The 19472-nt window shown below is 32.4% G+C and overlaps 2 protein-coding genes across 4 annotated transcripts; both read left to right on the top strand.

Moving 5' to 3' along the window:
* On the top strand, window positions 2582-8530 carry LOC109334320. Of its 2 annotated transcripts, none has more exons than XM_019570027.1 (9): window positions 2582-3310; window positions 4366-4596; window positions 4798-5011; window positions 5172-5281; window positions 5367-5566; window positions 5993-6096; window positions 7404-7591; window positions 7688-7887; window positions 8011-8530. In XM_019570027.1, the coding sequence occupies exons 1-9, from the start codon at window positions 3082-3084 to the stop codon at window positions 8236-8238; spliced, it is 1704 nt and encodes a 567-aa protein (XP_019425572.1). In that variant the 5' UTR covers window positions 2582-3081; the 3' UTR covers window positions 8239-8530. The 2 variants fall into 2 exon arrangements, with proteins under 2 accessions (XP_019425572.1, XP_019425571.1); XM_019570026.1 differs by having other exon boundaries at window positions 2583-3310; window positions 4360-4596; window positions 8011-8238.
* On the top strand, window positions 9412-12532 carry LOC109334322. Of its 2 annotated transcripts, none has more exons than XM_019570029.1 (2): window positions 9412-9992; window positions 12482-12532. In XM_019570029.1, exon 1 carries the CDS (start codon window positions 9547-9549, stop codon window positions 9982-9984), a length of 438 nt encoding a protein of 145 aa, XP_019425574.1. In that variant the 5' UTR covers window positions 9412-9546; the 3' UTR covers window positions 9985-9992; window positions 12482-12532. The 2 variants fall into 2 exon arrangements, with proteins under 2 accessions (XP_019425574.1, XP_019425573.1); XM_019570028.1 differs by lacking the exon at window positions 12482-12532 and adding an exon at window positions 11894-12100 and having other exon boundaries at window positions 9413-9992.

The raw sequence follows: 19472 nt of genomic DNA on the forward strand, positions 1-19472 counted from the left end.
TTGGGGTGACTGTCCTACTAACAAATGTTGCAATTTTTAGTCATCTTGAGATCTAACTGGATCTTATACTATTAGACCAATATCTTGTTGATCGTAGGTTATTCCCTTTCATTTGGACTAATGTTATTTTCATGATAAATTTGGTGGAAGAAATAGAGGTATCATTTGAGTATCTCGTAATCTGTGTCACTCTATGTGCCACCAGTTGTGATAAATCAAAAAAATAATAATTAATAATTAAACTTTTAACTTATATATATATTTTAACCAATCATAACTAATGACACATTGAGCAGCACAAACTGTGGGACATCAAATATGCTCCCTATCATTTTTGTCATTATTTTGTTATATTTTCACATGAAAAACCAAGAAGATATTGACCTAGTAGTGGAAAACTACATTAGATCCTTAGGATGTTTAAAAGGTGAGTTCGATTCCTAGGAGCGACACTTATTGGATGGACAATCACACAACCAAAATGGATCAGTTCTTTACCTAGAAGAGTAAAGAGATACCATTGATAATACCAAAAAATTCAGATGGAAACAATATATGCAGAAAAAATTTATAAACAATTTGTAATTCAGATGGATCACTTCATATTTGATTATTATTAATTTTAAGTAATACAATTGAATGTATTTGATTGTTTATAATTTTTTACATTTTTTTCGTATTTTGTGTAGGATATTAGTGATTGAAATTTTGAAGTTAAGGGGGAAGACAATGAAATAGTTCTGGATAATGAAGCAACCTATAGCATTGACATTTGATAATAAGTTTCACCAAAATAGAAAATGACTCCCATAAATAAGCACCAACTTATACTCTCACGTATTCACCAAAGAAGAAAACTTCGTATTCATGGTAAGTTTTGGGGTAAATTTTATATCCAAAAAAAATATATCACTCTATATATTATTATTTATAATTATTAAAAAATAATTAATTATTAAACTTTTAATTTAAATATATATATTTCAATTAAATACAGAAAGACATGCAAGTAGCACACTTTCTAGAATAACATATGCTTAGGTAAGTTTTATTGGATGATAATTCATAACAATAATAAATAATGATCATTAAAAAAAAGAAAACAATCATCAACTAGAGGCTATGGGCGGTAATGGGTCATGGTTTTCAACTCCTTAATTTTTTTAAGTTAGCAAATCTTATCTCTCACATCTAATATTATTCTATGTATCAAGTGTTGTGATTCATTGAAAAAATATATTTAAGTTAAAAATTTAATTAATAAATATTTTTTGATCAACCACAAATAATGACATATGGAGTAGTACAATATTATGAGATATAAGATATGGTCCCATTTTTTAATGGTGTGGCTGATCCTATTAGTTAAAAATATAGTTTAATGTTGGAAAGTTAGTTAGTAGAAGCTTACTATTGATAATAAGTAGTTGATTAAGCTAAAAATCTATCACTATTATTTATCTATATTATAAAGGAACCATATTTAAAAATATGGGATCACATTAGTTAATACAACACCTCAAATTTCATCATTACATTGTCTATCGTAAAGATACACATTTTACTTTGGTAAATAATGTATATAATATTTACGTGTCCTTTAATTTTTTATTAATATTAGTTCTTTAATTTGATTTATTATAGAATATTATTGAATCAATGTCACTTATCTCATCAAATCTGATTAACGTTTCATTGTTGAATAATTCTTTAACTTATTTACTCCAACCTACGTAGAAGAAATGGTAAATAAATTATTTTTAGAAGACATTAAAAAAATACGAAAGTGGTAGTTTAACTAATAAGATTAATTAACAATATATTATCTATACTATATATAAAGCCAAAACTTGAAATAACTCCCTTCACGGTGTAATTTTCATTTCCTATATTGTCATTAACATTATTTAATTTTTACAAAAAATTATATAATTCTAAGCAACTACCACCAATACATTAATTAACCACATATCTCACCTTAAATTAAACATTATCATAAACACAACAAATACATTTTAATTCAAAAAAATGAAATATATAAAAATTGAATATGTAGTATCACATAATATTCGCCGGTAAGCACGAAGTGCCTGTACACACTAGTTACTATAAAATACTTTCTGCTTTAACTAACATATTTGTGATTTGTGCCAAAAAAATGGATGAACATTAGATATTTTAAATGTAAGTTTATGCATTATTAGTCTCAAGATTTACATACATTCAATTCATCATCCTTCATTTATTCATTATTAATTAAATAATTTAAGTGTAAATGATGATAATTAAAAAAGTGAATGTTACGGTCTACAGTACTATTAATCTATGTTATGAATATTACCGGAAGGTCAAGTACCACTTGAGATTGTGACATGTAGACTTTAAAAAAATTAAGAATTCAAATTTTAAAATATTTTTAGGTAAAAACTTATTACAAATGATTAAACAAATCTAAACTTTACATTCTAATATTGAACCTCCAATACTAGAGAGGATATGAGCACCCATAAAGATAAGTGTCCAAGTGGCCAAAACATTTGGCATATGCACACTAATTCTTCTCTCATATCATTTTTTTCTCTTCAGAATCAGTGGAATTAAGAAAATAAAATTTGACAATACTAGTTGAAATTTGTGATCTCAGATTTCTTTAGTCTGAGATTTGAGAAAGAAAAAAGAAACCCAGATTTCCTTTGCTTCAAATACCTTACACCACAGATTCATCCTCTTCTGTAAGAAAGGTGGAATATTTTTTGGGACCCAGTTTTTGTTTCACTTAGTTTTTCTATAATCCCAACTTTAATTTGATTTTACACTTTCCACCACTCCAATTTTCTTCCTCTCTTTTCTTCTTCAACACTCATAAATACAATTCAAACTCATTTCCCTTGTTGAGTTTGAAGTAATAGTGGCATTGTAAAGTGCAATTCAATCACAGGGTACTTCGATTCCGTGAAAATAATTTCAAAGGGTACCCTGAAAAAGTTTGGAGCAAATTTGTGAACTTTGTTGCATAGTTGAAATAAACGCAAGGGATTGGGATTGTTTTGGTGAGTGCAATGAGGGTTTAAAGAGAAGAAAATGAGTTTGGGTATTCGTAGTGGAAGTTATGGTTCTTTAGAGAAACAATTACAACAAAGTAACGTAGTTTCACCCATTCAAACAACGCGTAAACCTTCCAAGATGCTTAAAGAGAAAGAGAGGTCTTTGAATTGGGTTTTCAAGTTTGCGGGTCGCAAGAAAGTTGGAATGCTCTTTCTCTCTCTCATCTCTGCTCTTGTTTTCATTTGGGTTCTCTATGTTGCCAAAGGTTTCTCTATTTTTTCTTACCCTTCTATTCTTTCTTTGTTCCTTGTTTCTAATTTTGATTTTGAGAAGAAAATAAATGTATGCCAAGGAATGAGTTTTATACACTCACCATTCATATTCAATCGTCAGTGACTCTTCAGAAAAAGTAATCTAAATGAATGATCGTATATTACACTCTTTTGATTTTGTAACTGCAGTGTGATTATGCTGTTTGGAATTTCATTTTGATGAATATGATTGGTTATAGGATTTTAGACATGATAGAACAGGAGCAGACATAACATTAGTTCTATTTTATGTTATGTGTGATGTATTTTGTAAATAGAATAGAACATGATATAAGGGTTAAAAAGTGGGTATCTTGATGAATATGATTGGTCATAGCCTCATAGGATTCATCTGTTTAAACTCCAATATCTTAGTAGCTTTTGGCAGACTTGCTATAACAGGATTGTAAATAACATGAGTTTTATTATATGTTCGATGTATGTTTGCCATATTTGGGTAGGCAGCTTCGTTAAAAGTTTATTTAGTAAACGTTTTTGAAATAAGCTAAAAAGAGCTTGTATGAAGATGATATTTTCATAAGCTTTCTATAAGCTCTTCCAAATGGCCATATACTAATAAAATAAAACAAGACATAATGGTTAAAAAATGGGACATCTTGATTCCATAATAAATAGAACAATACAGGACTTAGGGGTTAAAAAGTGAGACATCTTGATTCCACCTTTTAGTGGAACAAGAGAGAACAGAACAGGGCACTTTTTTCCATTTTGTTCTATCTGAAAGGAAGAAAACTTGTTTTGTGATTCACATGCATTATCGAATCATTTCAACTTTTAATTCAAGCATAACGAAGAGGGTGAACCTCAGCGCAATGGTAAGTTTGCTAGCCTTGTACCTGGAGGTTATGGGTTCAAATCCCATAAACAACCTCTTCTCTTGCGAGGGTAAGGCTAGGTGCATCTACCCACCCCAAACCCACTAGATGGGAGCCTCGTGCACTGGACCGTTCTTTTTAGCGTTTGTGATATGGCTTTCTTTCAGGCGAAGATTCACAAGAAGGGAACAATGTGCAGAACATAAGTGTAAATGAAAGCATGTCTTTAAGTAATTCTCCATCTATGATCACTATGGCAAATATCATGGGATTTCAGACAAGTTTGGTACTACCGCCTCCTCCCACAGGCTATTTTATGGGCTACACTCTTCCTCCTGGCCATCCATGTAATAGTTTCACACTTCCTCCCCCACCAGCAGATAAAAAGCGTACTGGACCACGGCGTAAGTACTAGTTTTACTATTTTTTTGCCTCATATACTTTGGGGTTTTTCGGTCTTAGTAATTTCTGATAGTATTCACCATACTTGCAGATTTCAACTAATTCCTCAAATTTGGGTAGTTTATGAGGATATCGTGACCATAGGGTATTTTAGTTTACTTAATGGTATTGTCCCTCAATATTGTAGCTTGTTTACATTTCAGCATGCCCTGTATGTTACCTTCCTGTGGAGGAAGCCATTGCACTTATGCCGAAGTTTCCCTCACCTTCTCCAGTGCTTAAGAATTTAACATTTGTCTACGAGGAAAATTTAAGCAGAGATGGAAATTTTGGTGGTTCAGACTTTGGTGGATATCCTACTTTGAAGCAGAGAAATGATTCTTTTGATATACGAGAGTCAATGAGTGTGCACTGTGGGTATGTTTTTTTTGCATGTTTGCCACTCTGCCTCATGTATTTGTACAAGCACTGAGGAATGTTCTGTATGTTTATAATTTGACTGTCAGTATTATTTTGCACTCCTTTACTTAAATTTGTCTATTCTGCATCTTTGATGATGCGTGTGTGCGTCATTCAGATTCGTAAGAGGCGCTAAACCTGGCCGCAACACAGGATTTGACTTAGATGAAGATGACCTTGTTGCTATGGAGCAGTGTCGGGGCATAGTTGTTGCTTCGGCCATATTTGGTCTGTATTATGTGGTTTCTGATTTTATTTAGTTTTTTAAGGCTTTAAGCTAGTACTTTGCTGATTAAACAAGCATGTTGTTCAGGAAATTTCGATGAGATAAATGAGCCATCAAATATAAGTGAATATTCGAAGAAGACTGTATGCTTCCTGATGTTTGTAGATGAAATAACAGAAGAATATTTGAGGAGTTCTGGCAAGATGGGAATCAGCAAGAAGGTCGGTTTATGGAGAGTTATTGTTGCTCATAATATTCCTTACGCAGATGCAAGACGCACAGGAAAGGTTAGAATTCTATGTTGCAAGTGCCATCATGATAGTGAACTAGAAATTAACATATGGGTTGTTAGTCTTATTCATCGCCGAAGTTTTAAATAAGTATGCTTCTCTTTACGATCTTGTCTTTGCTGTGGAAAATTAATATTGTTGGCTATGGATCTTTGTGTAATCTACATTGAAGGAGTTAGTATGCCATACTGACTGACCCTCAATACACATAAAGGGAAGGTGAAGTAAACAAAACTTAGATCAGCAGACCTAATATTCCCGTGATCTTCTTGTTAGAGAGCATTATGATGATTCTTTCCTTAATTTAATTTTAACTTTTTTATATGAATTGAAATAACAAAAAGCTAGCCCAGATACTATTGTGTTTTCTTGTTCATAAAGTAGCACTTTTATTTTCTTGTAACTTAACTAACTTTGCCACAGATTCCAAAGCTTCTGTTGCATAGAATGGTTCCAAATGCCCGTTACTCTATATGGCTTGATGGAAAGCTTGAGCTTGTTGTTGATCCATATCAAATTCTTGAAAGGTATGTTTCAGTATCTATTTTTGATACTATATACTATAGACCTTATTCCTCTGCATATGAAAGTTATGTGAAGATCTCATTTTGTTCCTACTTTTCTTTGATACATAGTCTGATGTACGGTTCACTTTTTATCTAATTCTATTTGAGATAGATATAGTGCATTGCTTATGCAGAATTGAGTCAATGTTTTGTTTCAAACTAAATGTTACTACCATAATTGTGCTTGGAGATGTGAGGGTTGATATATGCCACAGAAGTATATGTGTGTTGGTTTAACCAATTGTGATAATTATGTGTATTTTCATTCAGTGTCTCAATTGCGCTGCATTGTATCATGTGTTTGATGCTCCTTAAATATCTTTCTGTCATAACATGGCATAGAAAATTCCTGAAGTCTAACTGTGCCATTTCTTTCTAGACCACAAAATGTTTCTATGTTTATCTACATAGGAGGTTTTCGGCTTACGTATAAGTTTCAATGAAGAAAATTAATTACCGGTTTTACCATGGAGTTTGTTGCCTATTGGTTGCCAGATCTCAAGCCATGAAATTTCCATTTTTTTATTTCTGAGTTGGCTGCACACCGATTTTCTTTTTAGAACATATGAATGGAAAGTGAGGATAACTGAAATCAGATTCTAAAATTAAACCCTATCCTGGTCCTGAATTGTTTTAACTCTACGATGGAAAGAGACATCAACGAGGTCATGCAATAAGAGATGACTACACCCAGGACCAGGTGGAGGTTCACGGCTTCATGCTAAGAATAGAAGTCCAAGACTACTACTGGTTTTATCATCAATGCATGTTGTAGATAAAAATGGATTTAGAAATGTTTTTATCTCATCTTCCTATTATAGATTAGGATAATTAATCGTCACCATGCCCGGTGGGTATTTCTTCAAATTGATATTTTACAAACATTAGTACTTATTAGTTACTAGCATAATGGAGTTATCAGTTATTCTGTTTAATGATCTTTCCTCTAGTCATGTACTCGTAACATCGTAGTTTCTGGTTTGTACTTTGTAGTACTAATCTTGTCAAATTCCTTCAACATATATAATTATTATTTGGAGACTGCAAATTTGGTGCTATCCAAAAATCCCATATGACCAAGATTATCATACATGAAAACCATGGTTGAGTTATTATTTTTTTATAATTATGCCGGCTTGTGTTATCTTCCTGAATATCATTTATCCGGGGACATATTCATACTTATTTTGACTTTGTACTAGCTTTATTTAGGTTTATCTCACTAGAGTACATGTTTTGGCACCTTAACTACTCTCATTCTTTTTTAGGTTTTTGTGGAGAAAGAATGCAACTTTTGCAATATCTAAACACTATAAACGCTTTGATGTATTTACGGAGGCTGAGGCAAATAAAGTGGCTGGAAAGTATGATAATGTCTCCATTGACTTTCAAATCGATTTTTACAAGAATGAGGGACTGACTCCATATACAGAGGCCAAACTTCCTCTTATAAGTGGTAGGTTAAACTTTCTCTTTCCATGTAAGATGAGGTGCACCTACCGGTTCAATTTGGACTTCATATGTTTTCTGAACATTGATGCTTGTATTGCAGATGTTCCCGAAGGATGTGTAATAGTACGAGAGCATATTCCTATTAGCAACCTCTTTACTTGTCTTTGGCACAACGAAGTTGACCGATTTACTTCTAGGGACCAGATAAGTTTCGCAGTTGTTAGGGACAAACTTTTGTTGAGGGTGGATTTTCATATTACTATGTTCTTGGATTGCGAAAGACGAAACTTTGTAGTTCAGGTAATTATTTGATCCTCAAAATGGGCATATGTAACCTTTATTTGTTGAAACCAACTTCTTTGGCATGCAATTTCTTCATCTCACTTACCCCTGTGTAATGCAAACCTCTTAATGTGATTACAGAAATACCATAGAGATTTATTGTTGAAGCTGGCTGCACCAGTCTCTGTTGCTCTCAGTCCTCCACCACCACCGCCACCATCTCCACCACCTCCATTGCCCGTGATCGAAATTTTACCCGAAAGGACTACAATTCCATCTATCCAGAGAGGCTCTGGAAGGCATAGGAGAGCAGGTTCTAGAGGCCACCGAAAAGTGGTTGCCGGAAATAGAGACATTGAACCAAATTAAAGTTCCCTTAATTTGGATGATAATATGATAATTGTCTTTCTATTTTGTGGCATTTCTACCTATAAAATCATTCATTGCAAAGCTGATGGGAAAGAAAATGTGCAAGATGAGTGTGTTGTTGTATTGTTCTCTACCTATCTCATCCTTTTCTACTTTGTACAATTGTCCATCACTGTTGAATTTTTTGTTGTATATAGAGTAAAGTTCTTCAATAATTATCATCATTACATCATACATAGGTTATCATTTACCACCAAATTCCTCAAACATGGTAACCCATTTTGTTGTTCCATTACCACACTATCAAAAGTTGTATTTGTTCTTCACCAAAGTTATATTCATGTTCTGTATTTAATTGTACAATTGTGCACATTATTTTGTTCATGGTATAGCTTTTGATATATTTAATTGACGACGTTAAAACATATCCATAACCATAATTATCATTTATTATTTGATAGTTTCTTTTGTTTGGCCATCTTTACTTGTAAAAGGTTTTCGTAAATTGAATGACATCAAAACAGTACCACACCACCTACCAGTTTATGTATCCGTTGTTGTAAAGTTTTTTATACTGTTAGACACATCATTCACTATTGATTTATATAATTTTTATTTAATAGTCAATAATGATTAATATATAAATGATAGATGATTTGCTGACATGCAAAAAATATTTACACTGTCAATGATGAATGAGTGTCCTCCATACAGTTCTCTTGACCCATGAATTCCTTTAAATTTAAATACTTACACCATTTTATTCCCTTAAATGGAGTCTCAGGTCACTTGAACCTATTACATTCATGATATCGTTGAGACACCACTAAGTTAATGAAGTCACTTTATGTATCATTTGTTTTTATTGGTCAGAAAAGTAAAATATATATAAAAAATGAGGAGGGATTCACTCACTCTTCGTCCAAACAATCAAGTCTAGGAAAAGCTAATAATTTAGATCTACTCACTAATTCAAACTATTAGATTTAACTAGAATTGATGACTAGGATTAAAAATAATTTTAAAGAGAATAGGTGGATCCTCACTCATAAAAAAACATATTAACTTTATATTAAGAAGTGGTACATGAAGTTATATAACGTTTGACAGAATTCCAGGTGTCACCATTATGGACAGTAACATAAACAGTGAAAACCCCAGTGTATCCTTATTATGCAATAATAACATTCACCATAGTCATAGATCATAGATCTTCTTCTTCTTCTTCTTCCGAAATCGGTTAGGGTTTTACAGAACCAACAATGTCGAACCCTCAAATCCGTTGAATCTCCACCGTCCAATAACCAAATGGGATCATCATCACCGTTCTTCATGATCTGCATCCTCCACTCCATAATCGCGATGACGAGTGGGTCCCTCATGATGTTCTACATGAAAGAGGTTTACACCTTCGGCCACGGCGTTCAAACCGCCACCAACCTCCTCGGATCAACGCCGCACGATCAGCTTCTAATCAAGACCTCCGATTCATTCTCCGGCCTCCTACTCCTCGCTATTGGATTATTACTATTCATGGTTTCATTCGTCAACGACCGTGATTTTCAACCGTTCTTCGCTAAAGGTTGCATGATTCTTCACGTGTTTATGGTTATGTGGAGGATCTATTTTGAACGGAAGGTTGAGGATCTTGCGTGGGATTGTCTTAGACAAACCGTTGGAGATGTTCTCTTAGCGTTGTCGTGGCTTTTCTTCCTTGTTTACTCTTGGAGAGAGAAGTATGATTGATTGCTTAGGTATATGTTTTCGAATTACGAATTATGAATTATGCTTCAAATTAGAGAAGAAATCGTACTTGTTGTTATTAATTCAGTTCTTAACTATAGCCTCTTGCAACATTGATCTTGTTAAAAATGTATTAAAAAAGTTTGCTGTTTTGTTAATCAAACTTAACGTGATTCGTGTTATTTCATTATCGAATAACATTGACAGTTATAGAAATTTAGTTTGAGTGATGTCGGAACAAACAGAACAAAAATATAAACTGCTTCACTAGAGTCAGCTCGGTACATAAATCGCGGGAGTGCAAAAAAAGGGCGACCCAACGTACGAGACTCTCAATCTTTGTGTGAGTGCATTGGTTAAAAACCCCACGATGTACTCCTTCCCTTTTCCATTTCCTTCTCCCCTCCTATGGGGGTCTTCCCTTGGACCGAGAAAGGAACATGTATAAAATGAAGGAAATTGAGTTTGAGGGGGACACATCGAACCAAAAAATAAATTAGTACATTAAGATTATAACAAAGTTGGGACCATGGCATACACATGTTCCTCCTCTTTTCCCCCCTGGTTGTCAGTAGGTTTAAGTTTGAAGATTGTTGTTAACTGGAAAATTCATCAGAAGGTGCACATTGATGGGTAGTGTAGGCAATAGCATTTCTGGATTTCGATGAATGACAATTGGATTCTTTACTTGTTTATTAAGACAAGAGTTTGAGGATAAAAAAACTAAGATAGAGTTTGGTAGACATCTTAGAACAAGACAGAACAACATATATAGGTTCTATCATGTGTCTGGTGTGTTCTATAAACATGAGAGATATTTTGGTTCCCTACCAGAGAATAGACCAGAACATCCTGTTTTGTACGCACACCAACTGAGGAGTGTGGATTTCAAATTGGTGCATTGTTTTGAAACTCATCTCCTCAGCTTAATATTTTTAGCATTTATAAACTCTAGATTTAACTGATGTTTCACTTGTAAAGAGCAATTGCATGGGTGGATCTTCATAAAGCCACTTTTGTAAGTGGAGAACTTCATTTAACTTGACTAGTGCACAAATGTGGAGGAACTGGATCTGTGCCACAGCCACCACCACTGCCATTGACTTTGTTTTCCAACATCTATTGCCTGCAATGACCCTCTCCCAGTTCTTGTATGTGCTGCAAAACCAGAGATTTGTCTCTTTACGTATGGTTTGCACCTAAAGCTTGGGTATTTATTAACATGGTTGCTTCAACCTTAAATGAAGATTCCCCAATATCTGGTACCAGTTGGAACTTGTAAGCCACAATGATAACAACAGCAGTGGGTTTGGATGAAAGGTATTTGTCCTTTCTGAACACATTCCATACTCTAATATGGCTCCCATGTTGGGATTTTTTTTGTAATCTGCAGTTTTTGTTCTTTTTTCTGGTACACATTTACTGGAAATCGATCCTCCCATGCTTATTTGTCATGCGCTGGAGAGAAACAGACAGATTTTACTAATGGGCCCTGTCAAGATTTGTAAAATTTCTTTAACATAACCTATGTGTATTTCTCTCTGTTATATGACCACACCCATCCATAACAACCAATCCTTAGTCTCATTAGGTGGGGTCATATACATAGATCGAACGACAATGATGTCATAATCCTCTATCATATATAATCTTCATTGACAAGAAAAAACACATTAGATAATATATTCCCCATTTATCGTTGTTTACTTGTTGTGTTTGTGTTTAACAATTTTTTTATCTAATCACAATATATAGTTAAAATTAATGGTTGTCTCTGTTTATGTTTACAAATATCTCCCATCAATTTCTTTGTTAGAACAGGAAACTTTAATTGCACCATGTATATCATTTTCTTTTCTGTTTATAAATGAACTAACATGAAATTAGCAATATTTTCCATGCACATATTTAGGGTTGAAGAGCTATAAATGTGGCCTTTAGTGCGTTTAGATCTCAAGCTCTCATTGCTGGTGGGTAGCGATATTAAAGGTTACCATTTTAACATTTTCAAATTATATCATGTACCACTAATTTATTTGTAAGAACATGAAGTTCCAAGTGCATCAAAGATAACATATGTTTTGTTATCTCTTTATTCATGTAAGGATATGGATGATCTAATTGATTTTTTTCCTCACAAAAATATTAGAATTGATGAGTAATAAATGGATGTCATTCTAGAACTTAAGAGTATGTTTGCGAGTTGATCATCGGAGAGAAGAGAAAAACTCTGAAGACATGAAGTATACTTGTAATATGACTCTCAAGCCTTCTCTTTTTATTCCTTCCCTTCTAAAAACAACTCTCAAACATGCTCTAAGATGGTGTTAGTGTAGGTGGATTGATTGAAGAGAACTTATCGTAAAGACATCATCCACACTGTTGATGGCCCCTTACTTTGTAGATTTTGAGAAGAACATTGTTCCCTCAAGATTTATGTTTTGCCCTATGGCGATTTTTGTCTCCCCTTTTTAACACATCTATATACTTACTCTATTAGGCACCCATTTACAAGTACCTCCAGGTTTAAAGTTGTCTATGCTCAACTCGAATTGGGCTCCTGGAAAGTAAGGGATACATGATTTTGTTATTTTATAAGTGCCACATGTTGAACTCATATGGTGGAATTCTGGCTACTTTACTGGAGAGGAGCCCAGCCCGCTCAACTTATATGGTGGAATTCCGGCTACTTTTTTGGGTGATACAAATTGAGCAAATGCTTATTCAGTTGAATTTTTGAGCTTCTACACACATTCAGATTCTGCATATGATGCTACCTAATTTAATTGTCTTCTGTAACTGTCATCATTGCCTCTTCCCTATGTATTCTTCATCCAGAGAATGCTGATAAACTACGTTAACCATTACCAGAAACTTGGTAGTTTCAAACAAATTGGGCATGGAAGACAATAAGTACATTTCTGGATCCTCCAAAAATTCATTGTATTATGGGTCCTCCAATAAGTACATTTGAATTTGATTAGGATCAATTATTTTCCACTGTGGCCTATAGCACCATTTTATCCTTCTACCCCGCCACTTTCTCATTGCCTATACCCTACACACCCTTTTCCATCATGAAATGTATGTAGTTATGTTTGGAATCATTTTCATGACTTTCTATATGGAGCCCTCTATCACTATCCTAGTTATTGTCTTCTCTTAACCATGTAAATCACAGATCAAATTTAATTTGTTGTAAATGGGCTGCTCGTTTAAAAAAAGTCTTGTGATATTATAAAAATTCACGAACTAAATAACCAAATAAATCATAAACCGGCAAACATGATCTTGGATTTAAATTTTTGAGTTAGTATCATCTCCATCCATTAATGGAGAAGTAAGTGCTTCAAAAAACAAAAAAAAATGTAACTTTCGATGACATATCTATCCATGTGATTATTATGAAATTACACTTTTATTATTAAAATCAAAGAGAGAAAAACACATTTACTTCTTTATTAACGGAGAGAATCATTATTCTAAATCTTTATAGTTACCCTTGGTTAGGAGATTTTGGAATGGACAAATATATCTTTTTATGGAACAAAGTGGTTCTATATATGGACACACCTATCAATCTTTTCTAACTGCATATTTACAAGGACTTGACATGCACTTCCTCATCTCCCATTTTGGTTTAAATTATGACTATGTTGATGAACTTTTTGTTGCAAAAGTTATCTCCACTTCTTTATGTGGTGCCACAATATGAGATATATAAAATACAATCAAAGTTTGAAGTTATCTGAATTACTATTATAGATTGAGATTGATATAGCTTCCTGTTACACGTGACTATTATTTTGTTGACACTGTGTGTCCTGCTACCACCTAGAAATGTGGTTTTCCTATTAATATTGTTGTAGCATGGTGGGTTTTGATTAGACTTGTACCATTTTTTCATAGTTTTCTTCCACATATGATGTACATCATAGTTAAGTGCTACATAGTATTAGTATCATAAATGCAAAAGATCTCTTTTTGGTCCTTTAGCTTAATCACCCTTTTCAATTTAGTCCTCAAAATGTTTTGGGTTGTATTTGCATGAAAACTTTAAATTGCATATTTAAAAAATTGTTTTATTTTGAAGGAAAAATTAACAAATTATTAGAAGGTGTTACTTTCACGTATTTTAATAGCACATCTCCTTACACTTAGCATAAGTCTTAGAAGCAAGAGTAGGTTAATAGTACAGTGCAATTAATCAGATTGTGGTGATATGATGTGGTCACATTATTGTAGTTATTGTGACTGTATCCTACCATAATTGTAGTGTGACATCAAATTATAATGATATGATAACCCTATTAAATTCAAAAATATTTTTTAAATCATAAAACAATTCATACTAACGACCATGATTTAAAACATTGGACTATAGTTTAATTGATAGTTGGTTACTTATGGTTAGAGATGGCAACGAGCACGGGTAGTAGCTACCTGCTACCCATTTTGAAATAGGAGTACATTACCCATACCCGCTCATACCCATATGGGTACCTACGTGTGGGTTTTTCACGAGTATTTCTAGGTACTCACGGGTATAAGGGGTACCTGTTGGTTTCTTATATTATCAATAAATTTCTATCTTTATACTTCTACTATGTTTCAAATGAGATGAAAACTTAATTATTTTTGTGCGTTTTGATTGAATATTTGACAAAAAATACTAAATTTGTGAGAAGTTTTCTAAACATATATTTTGTTTGCAAGACATGTATGTTTCTACACATGCAATAATATTTGTAGGGTGTTTCAAAACCAAATTTAACAAAAGATGTAAACAATATAAAAAAATGTAAACAAACTAAAAGGAAAATAGGAAAATATATACATAGTGTAATGAAGGTTAAGGTAAAGTACTTTTTATTTTAATTAAAAGTAATATAGTAATTATATCAATAACGGGTACTCGCAGATACAAGTACCATAACACTCATGTCACCCGTATGTACTACGGATATTTTAAAACCCCATTTATAAAACCAACATGTATCCGTTTGTGACCTGCACTCGTGCCCATATGGGTTTTACCCGTAGGTACCCATGAGTAGGTTTTTTTTTTCTTGCCATAGATTCATCTCAAAAGTTAGTTACTTTTGTATTGCTTACTCAGCAATGTGTAATTGCGTTGTATAAAAGCCAAGTTTGATTCTTCATTCAATGAGAAGAATGATTTCCACATTTTTGCAAGTTGTAATATTTCATTACTTCAACAATCAACACAGCTACAAAGCTACACTCTGCATCTTTCAATAATAGCTTCTAGCCTTTTATAGAAGTCATCTTTACTTCAACACCTCAATAAGTATTGCAGAAAATAAAATAAAAAACTAACTATAATGAGATAATAAAAATATATAAATATTAATATGTACACCAAAAAATTATAAAAAAAACACAATTGGTCTAGTTGATAATTAACTCATAATTATAAAGGTGGAAATTTGAATTTCAGTATTAATGTGAGAACCTTATTCATAGCTAATTTGTAGTCCCATAAACATTATCTAAGTCAAGCATATCTTGATACAAATGACCTAAAATTTTGCTTATAATGTAGCAACATTATTCATTCTATGTAGCAACATTATTCATTCTACTAAAAAAACATGTGGCTAAGATTTTTGTCACCAAACAGTAGGAATATTCAGAAATGTAAAAGTCCACATTGCTTAGCTTGTGAACCTATTCTATGCCTTTAAGAAGCACTATCCTGCTAGTGGCTTTAAAATTCATTTGGTATTATTATTATATTAATAGTGGAGGACTATTATAAGCATACCTTTATTTGCATTAAACAAATTGGGAATTGCTTGCAACTGGATTCCTCTCTTCATGTCATCTTTCAATATCTTTCTATTTCTGAATTGCAAGTATGAGTGGATGCACTAATTCATAACTTTTCCCTCTTTTACATTTAAATGTTACCCACTCCATACAAGAATTCTGATAAAAACAACACCTAACTCCCACATTGGAAAGATAAAAAACTTCAAAAAAAAGTCTCATAAATAGATGTATTATCCTTTTATTATAACTCGTCCTAAGTTGAATGCACTTTCATTCAACTTTTTTCTTTCTCCCTAATATTTTTCGCTGATGCATTTCCGGCAAACTTTCCCCTTTCTTTTCGGGACACTAAGAATTGGCACATACACCATATTGTGAGAATTTCGAGAATTGACATTGGTAGTTAGTATCGAGGGAAAAGAATGACACATGTAGCCAAATTGTGTACATTTCGAGAACTGACATTGATAGTCAGTATATTGGGAAAAGAATTGGCACGAGTAGCCATATTATGAGAATTTTGAGAATTGACAGTGATAGTCATATTGTGGTGGGTGTATTCGAGATCGGTTGTTACAATGCAGTAAGAATTTGATAACATATATCTGAGTTGTTTTATCCTGGGAACGACGACGTCGTTGATAGCCTGCTTGCACAATTTGGGTAGTGGTCACGAAAGAAAATTAATTTCGTACTATTTAGAATTATTGCAAGCAACAGTAACAACAACACTGCATCATTAACAAGACGTTGATCTAATAGTGTAAGATCACATTTGATTATCATATAGGACAAAAGGTCTAAAGATTAATTTCTCGAAACGATACTTGTTGGGTTGGATAGTTACATACCCTAAAGAAAATTAATTTCTTACTCTAGATTAAGAAAATATTCTTACTTATATAAAAAATGATTATGCTTCACACAAAGGTCCACTATTATTCTAAGGTAATGAAAGTTCACACTTTTTGTTCGTTATTGTTGTTCAATTGAGTTGGGGGCTAAGTCATTTTTTAAGAAGTTTGTGATATTGCTCTGAATTGTAAAAACACATTATTAATTATATATATCATTATCAGAACAAAACAACTTAGTACTTACAAATACAAGCAATAAGTATTGGAAATAGTTAAACTACCCTCCACTCCATATAATGTTATTGTCCTTTTTAATTTTATTTTTGTCTTTAATGATAATCTTTTGGGATCTCTTATTCTGTTCTTTTTATAATTTACTACTTTTTATAAGTCCTAATTGTCTACCTAATAAACTCGGAATGTTTCGTATTAAAGCACTAATGTGAAAAGAAATTTGGTACACTAAGTATATCCCTTCACCTTTTTTAGTAAAAAAATTAATCTCTTTTAAAATTTAAAATTGTCTCTTCTAACAAATATTAATATCAGGAATCAAAGTCTCAGTCTTAAATATTTAGTAAGGTCTAAAATCACTAGACAAATGTTTTATTAGTTAATCTCAAAATTGTTTCCTAAGAGTGGTGCGGGGGCGGAAAGTAGAATAGTTGCATGTCCACCTTCATTGGTTATTATCTCTCGTTTGCACAAATCAACAATGACATAATTGACACGTAGACACACCCATTTCATAAATATTTAAACATATAATGGTGGCTTAAATTCTTCTGTAAAATCTACACTAGATTTCTTAAAATTTGACATCATTTTCTACAACGTATATAGTATTGCATGCATTGAAAATATGCACAAGGAGCGTTTATGTTGTGTGTTTTCTCCCCTCCAATATCAACCGTTAAAAAAATATTTAAACAATTCCCGAGATAATGAGGTAAACAATGTGAGACTTACTTCCCAACATGTCCCCTCCACATAAGCATGCTAGACCAGATGAAGGGTCACCTTTGACCCATAACTAAAGAGCATCTTTTGGCCCATAACAACCGGAAAAAAGTTGAGCTTTGACTTTGATACAATGTTAATGTTTCATCTCAAAACCAATTGGCAATGAGAGGAGTAGCCCAATATGTATTTAAATCATTTCCGAGATAATGAGGTAGACGATGTGGGACTTACTTTCCAACAACTAGTTTATCTTGTTGTGTTTAACAAATAGATCTATAAGTTTATGAAGTGATTTATAAATTATTTATATGTAATTTATGATTTATAAGTTAGTGGATGTATTTCATTTTATATATATCAATTAACTTATTAGCTAATCTAACCAAACAATTATGTTTCATCACTTAACTTATAATAAGCTTCCAATCAGCTTATAAGCTTTCACTTAGCTTATAAGCTAGCTATGTGTCAAATAGTCACACTTAAACTTATTATTTAAATGATATAATATATATATATATATATATATATTTATAATAGACATGTAATTTATCAATAAACATGACTTTATATTAAAACTTTATGACATCATTTGATTTATGTAGTCAACCTCATTTAATAAAATTACGGCTTTGTTATTGTATAATAGTCACATGGTCAGAGAATCTCCTAGAGTTATTTAAATGAAACAAAACTTATTGTCTCACTTAATATATGCTAGTGGATGTACAAAAGTGTTATTGACAAAAAAAAAACATAATATGTTAAATTTTCAATTAAATGTATTTTTTTTTCTCCAATATTAATAAGTTGTTGGTTTAGTAGTATAAGACTATGCTAGATTCTCATAATGACCAAAAGTTCAAGGGTTCAATTCCTCGGAGCAACTGAGAGGATAGTCACGCACCTCGAAAAAGATTAGTTCATTACCCAAAAGAGTAAGGGATACCCTTAGTAGTACAAAAAACTTAGCACATACAATTTGTAACATTTAAAAGCAAGAAATCCTCTATGCGAGTAATTTAATGATGCAAAGTTAAAAAAATTAAGAGCAATGGTACACCTTAGATTTCAAGCATTTATAAAAATATTGTAAAGAATGATTAAAGTTGGTTTGTAATAATATCTTACCTGCCTAACAAATCAAGAGACACCCACCATAATTATATGAAAAATGTTACCATTTAAACATACTAAAATTCAATTCAGAAGCTACTTGCATATACTTGAAATTAAACACTTCTAATAACATAAACACTGTTTTTTTGTTTCTTAATGAAGTTGATATGTTACAAAACAATAACTTCATATGGTACATTTCTCCTATTGAAAAGAAAGATAAGCTGCATAATTTGAACCATAATGTTTCCTTGAAGTCCCAAACATTTTCACCAAGTAGTGCATTTTAAACTCTTGTGTCTTATAAAAAAGAACCTTTAATGCTCCCATACAAGGTCTCAAATAATAATTAAAAGGGTCATTAAACTTAGGAATCAAATCTTGGGCACATGCACATAAAAGTACAAGAAAGAAGTGCAAATCTGAAATCCAACCAACAAAAAAGAGAAAAGAAAATATTTAAAATTGTTAGTAATTGGTCATTTTCAGTTAGTGCTCCTTTTAGTGATGTTAGAACCAAGTCACATTCTTTGGATACATGGCAACTAGAGAAGAAAATGATTCTAACCTTTTAGTTTAGTTGATGTATGCATCATACATACATAGAACTAAGCTAATTGGTTCCTTATCTATGACCTTTGTGTTTATCTGTAAAGTTTCCCAAACTATCAGAAAATCCTGTAATATTGGCTAAGTTTCATTCATTGTTTTCTTTGGGGAAAATTGGTGATTTAGACTTTGGATAATATATTATTA

Source organism: Lupinus angustifolius, chromosome LG19 (assembly GCF_001865875.1).
Source record: "Lupinus angustifolius cultivar Tanjil chromosome LG19, LupAngTanjil_v1.0, whole genome shotgun sequence".
Taxonomy (NCBI): Eukaryota; Viridiplantae; Streptophyta; class Magnoliopsida; order Fabales; family Fabaceae; genus Lupinus; species Lupinus angustifolius.

Bases quoted from the DNA above. Each gene is read 5' to 3' on its own strand.
- LOC109334320 (XM_019570026.1), top strand. From the start codon at position 3,082: ATGAGTTTGGGTATTCGTAGTGGAAGTTATGGTTCTTTAGAGAAACAA. The intron at 5,012-5,171 runs GTATGTTTTTTT...TGCGTCATTCAG, and splicing joins TCAATGAGTGTGCACTGTGG to ATTCGTAAGAGGCGCTAAAC. The intron at 5,567-5,992 runs GTTAGAATTCTA...ACTTTGCCACAG, and splicing joins ATGCAAGACGCACAGGAAAG to ATTCCAAAGCTTCTGTTGCA.
- LOC109334322 (XM_019570029.1), top strand. From the start codon at position 9,547: ATGGGATCATCATCACCGTTCTTCATGATCTGCATCCTCCACTCCATA.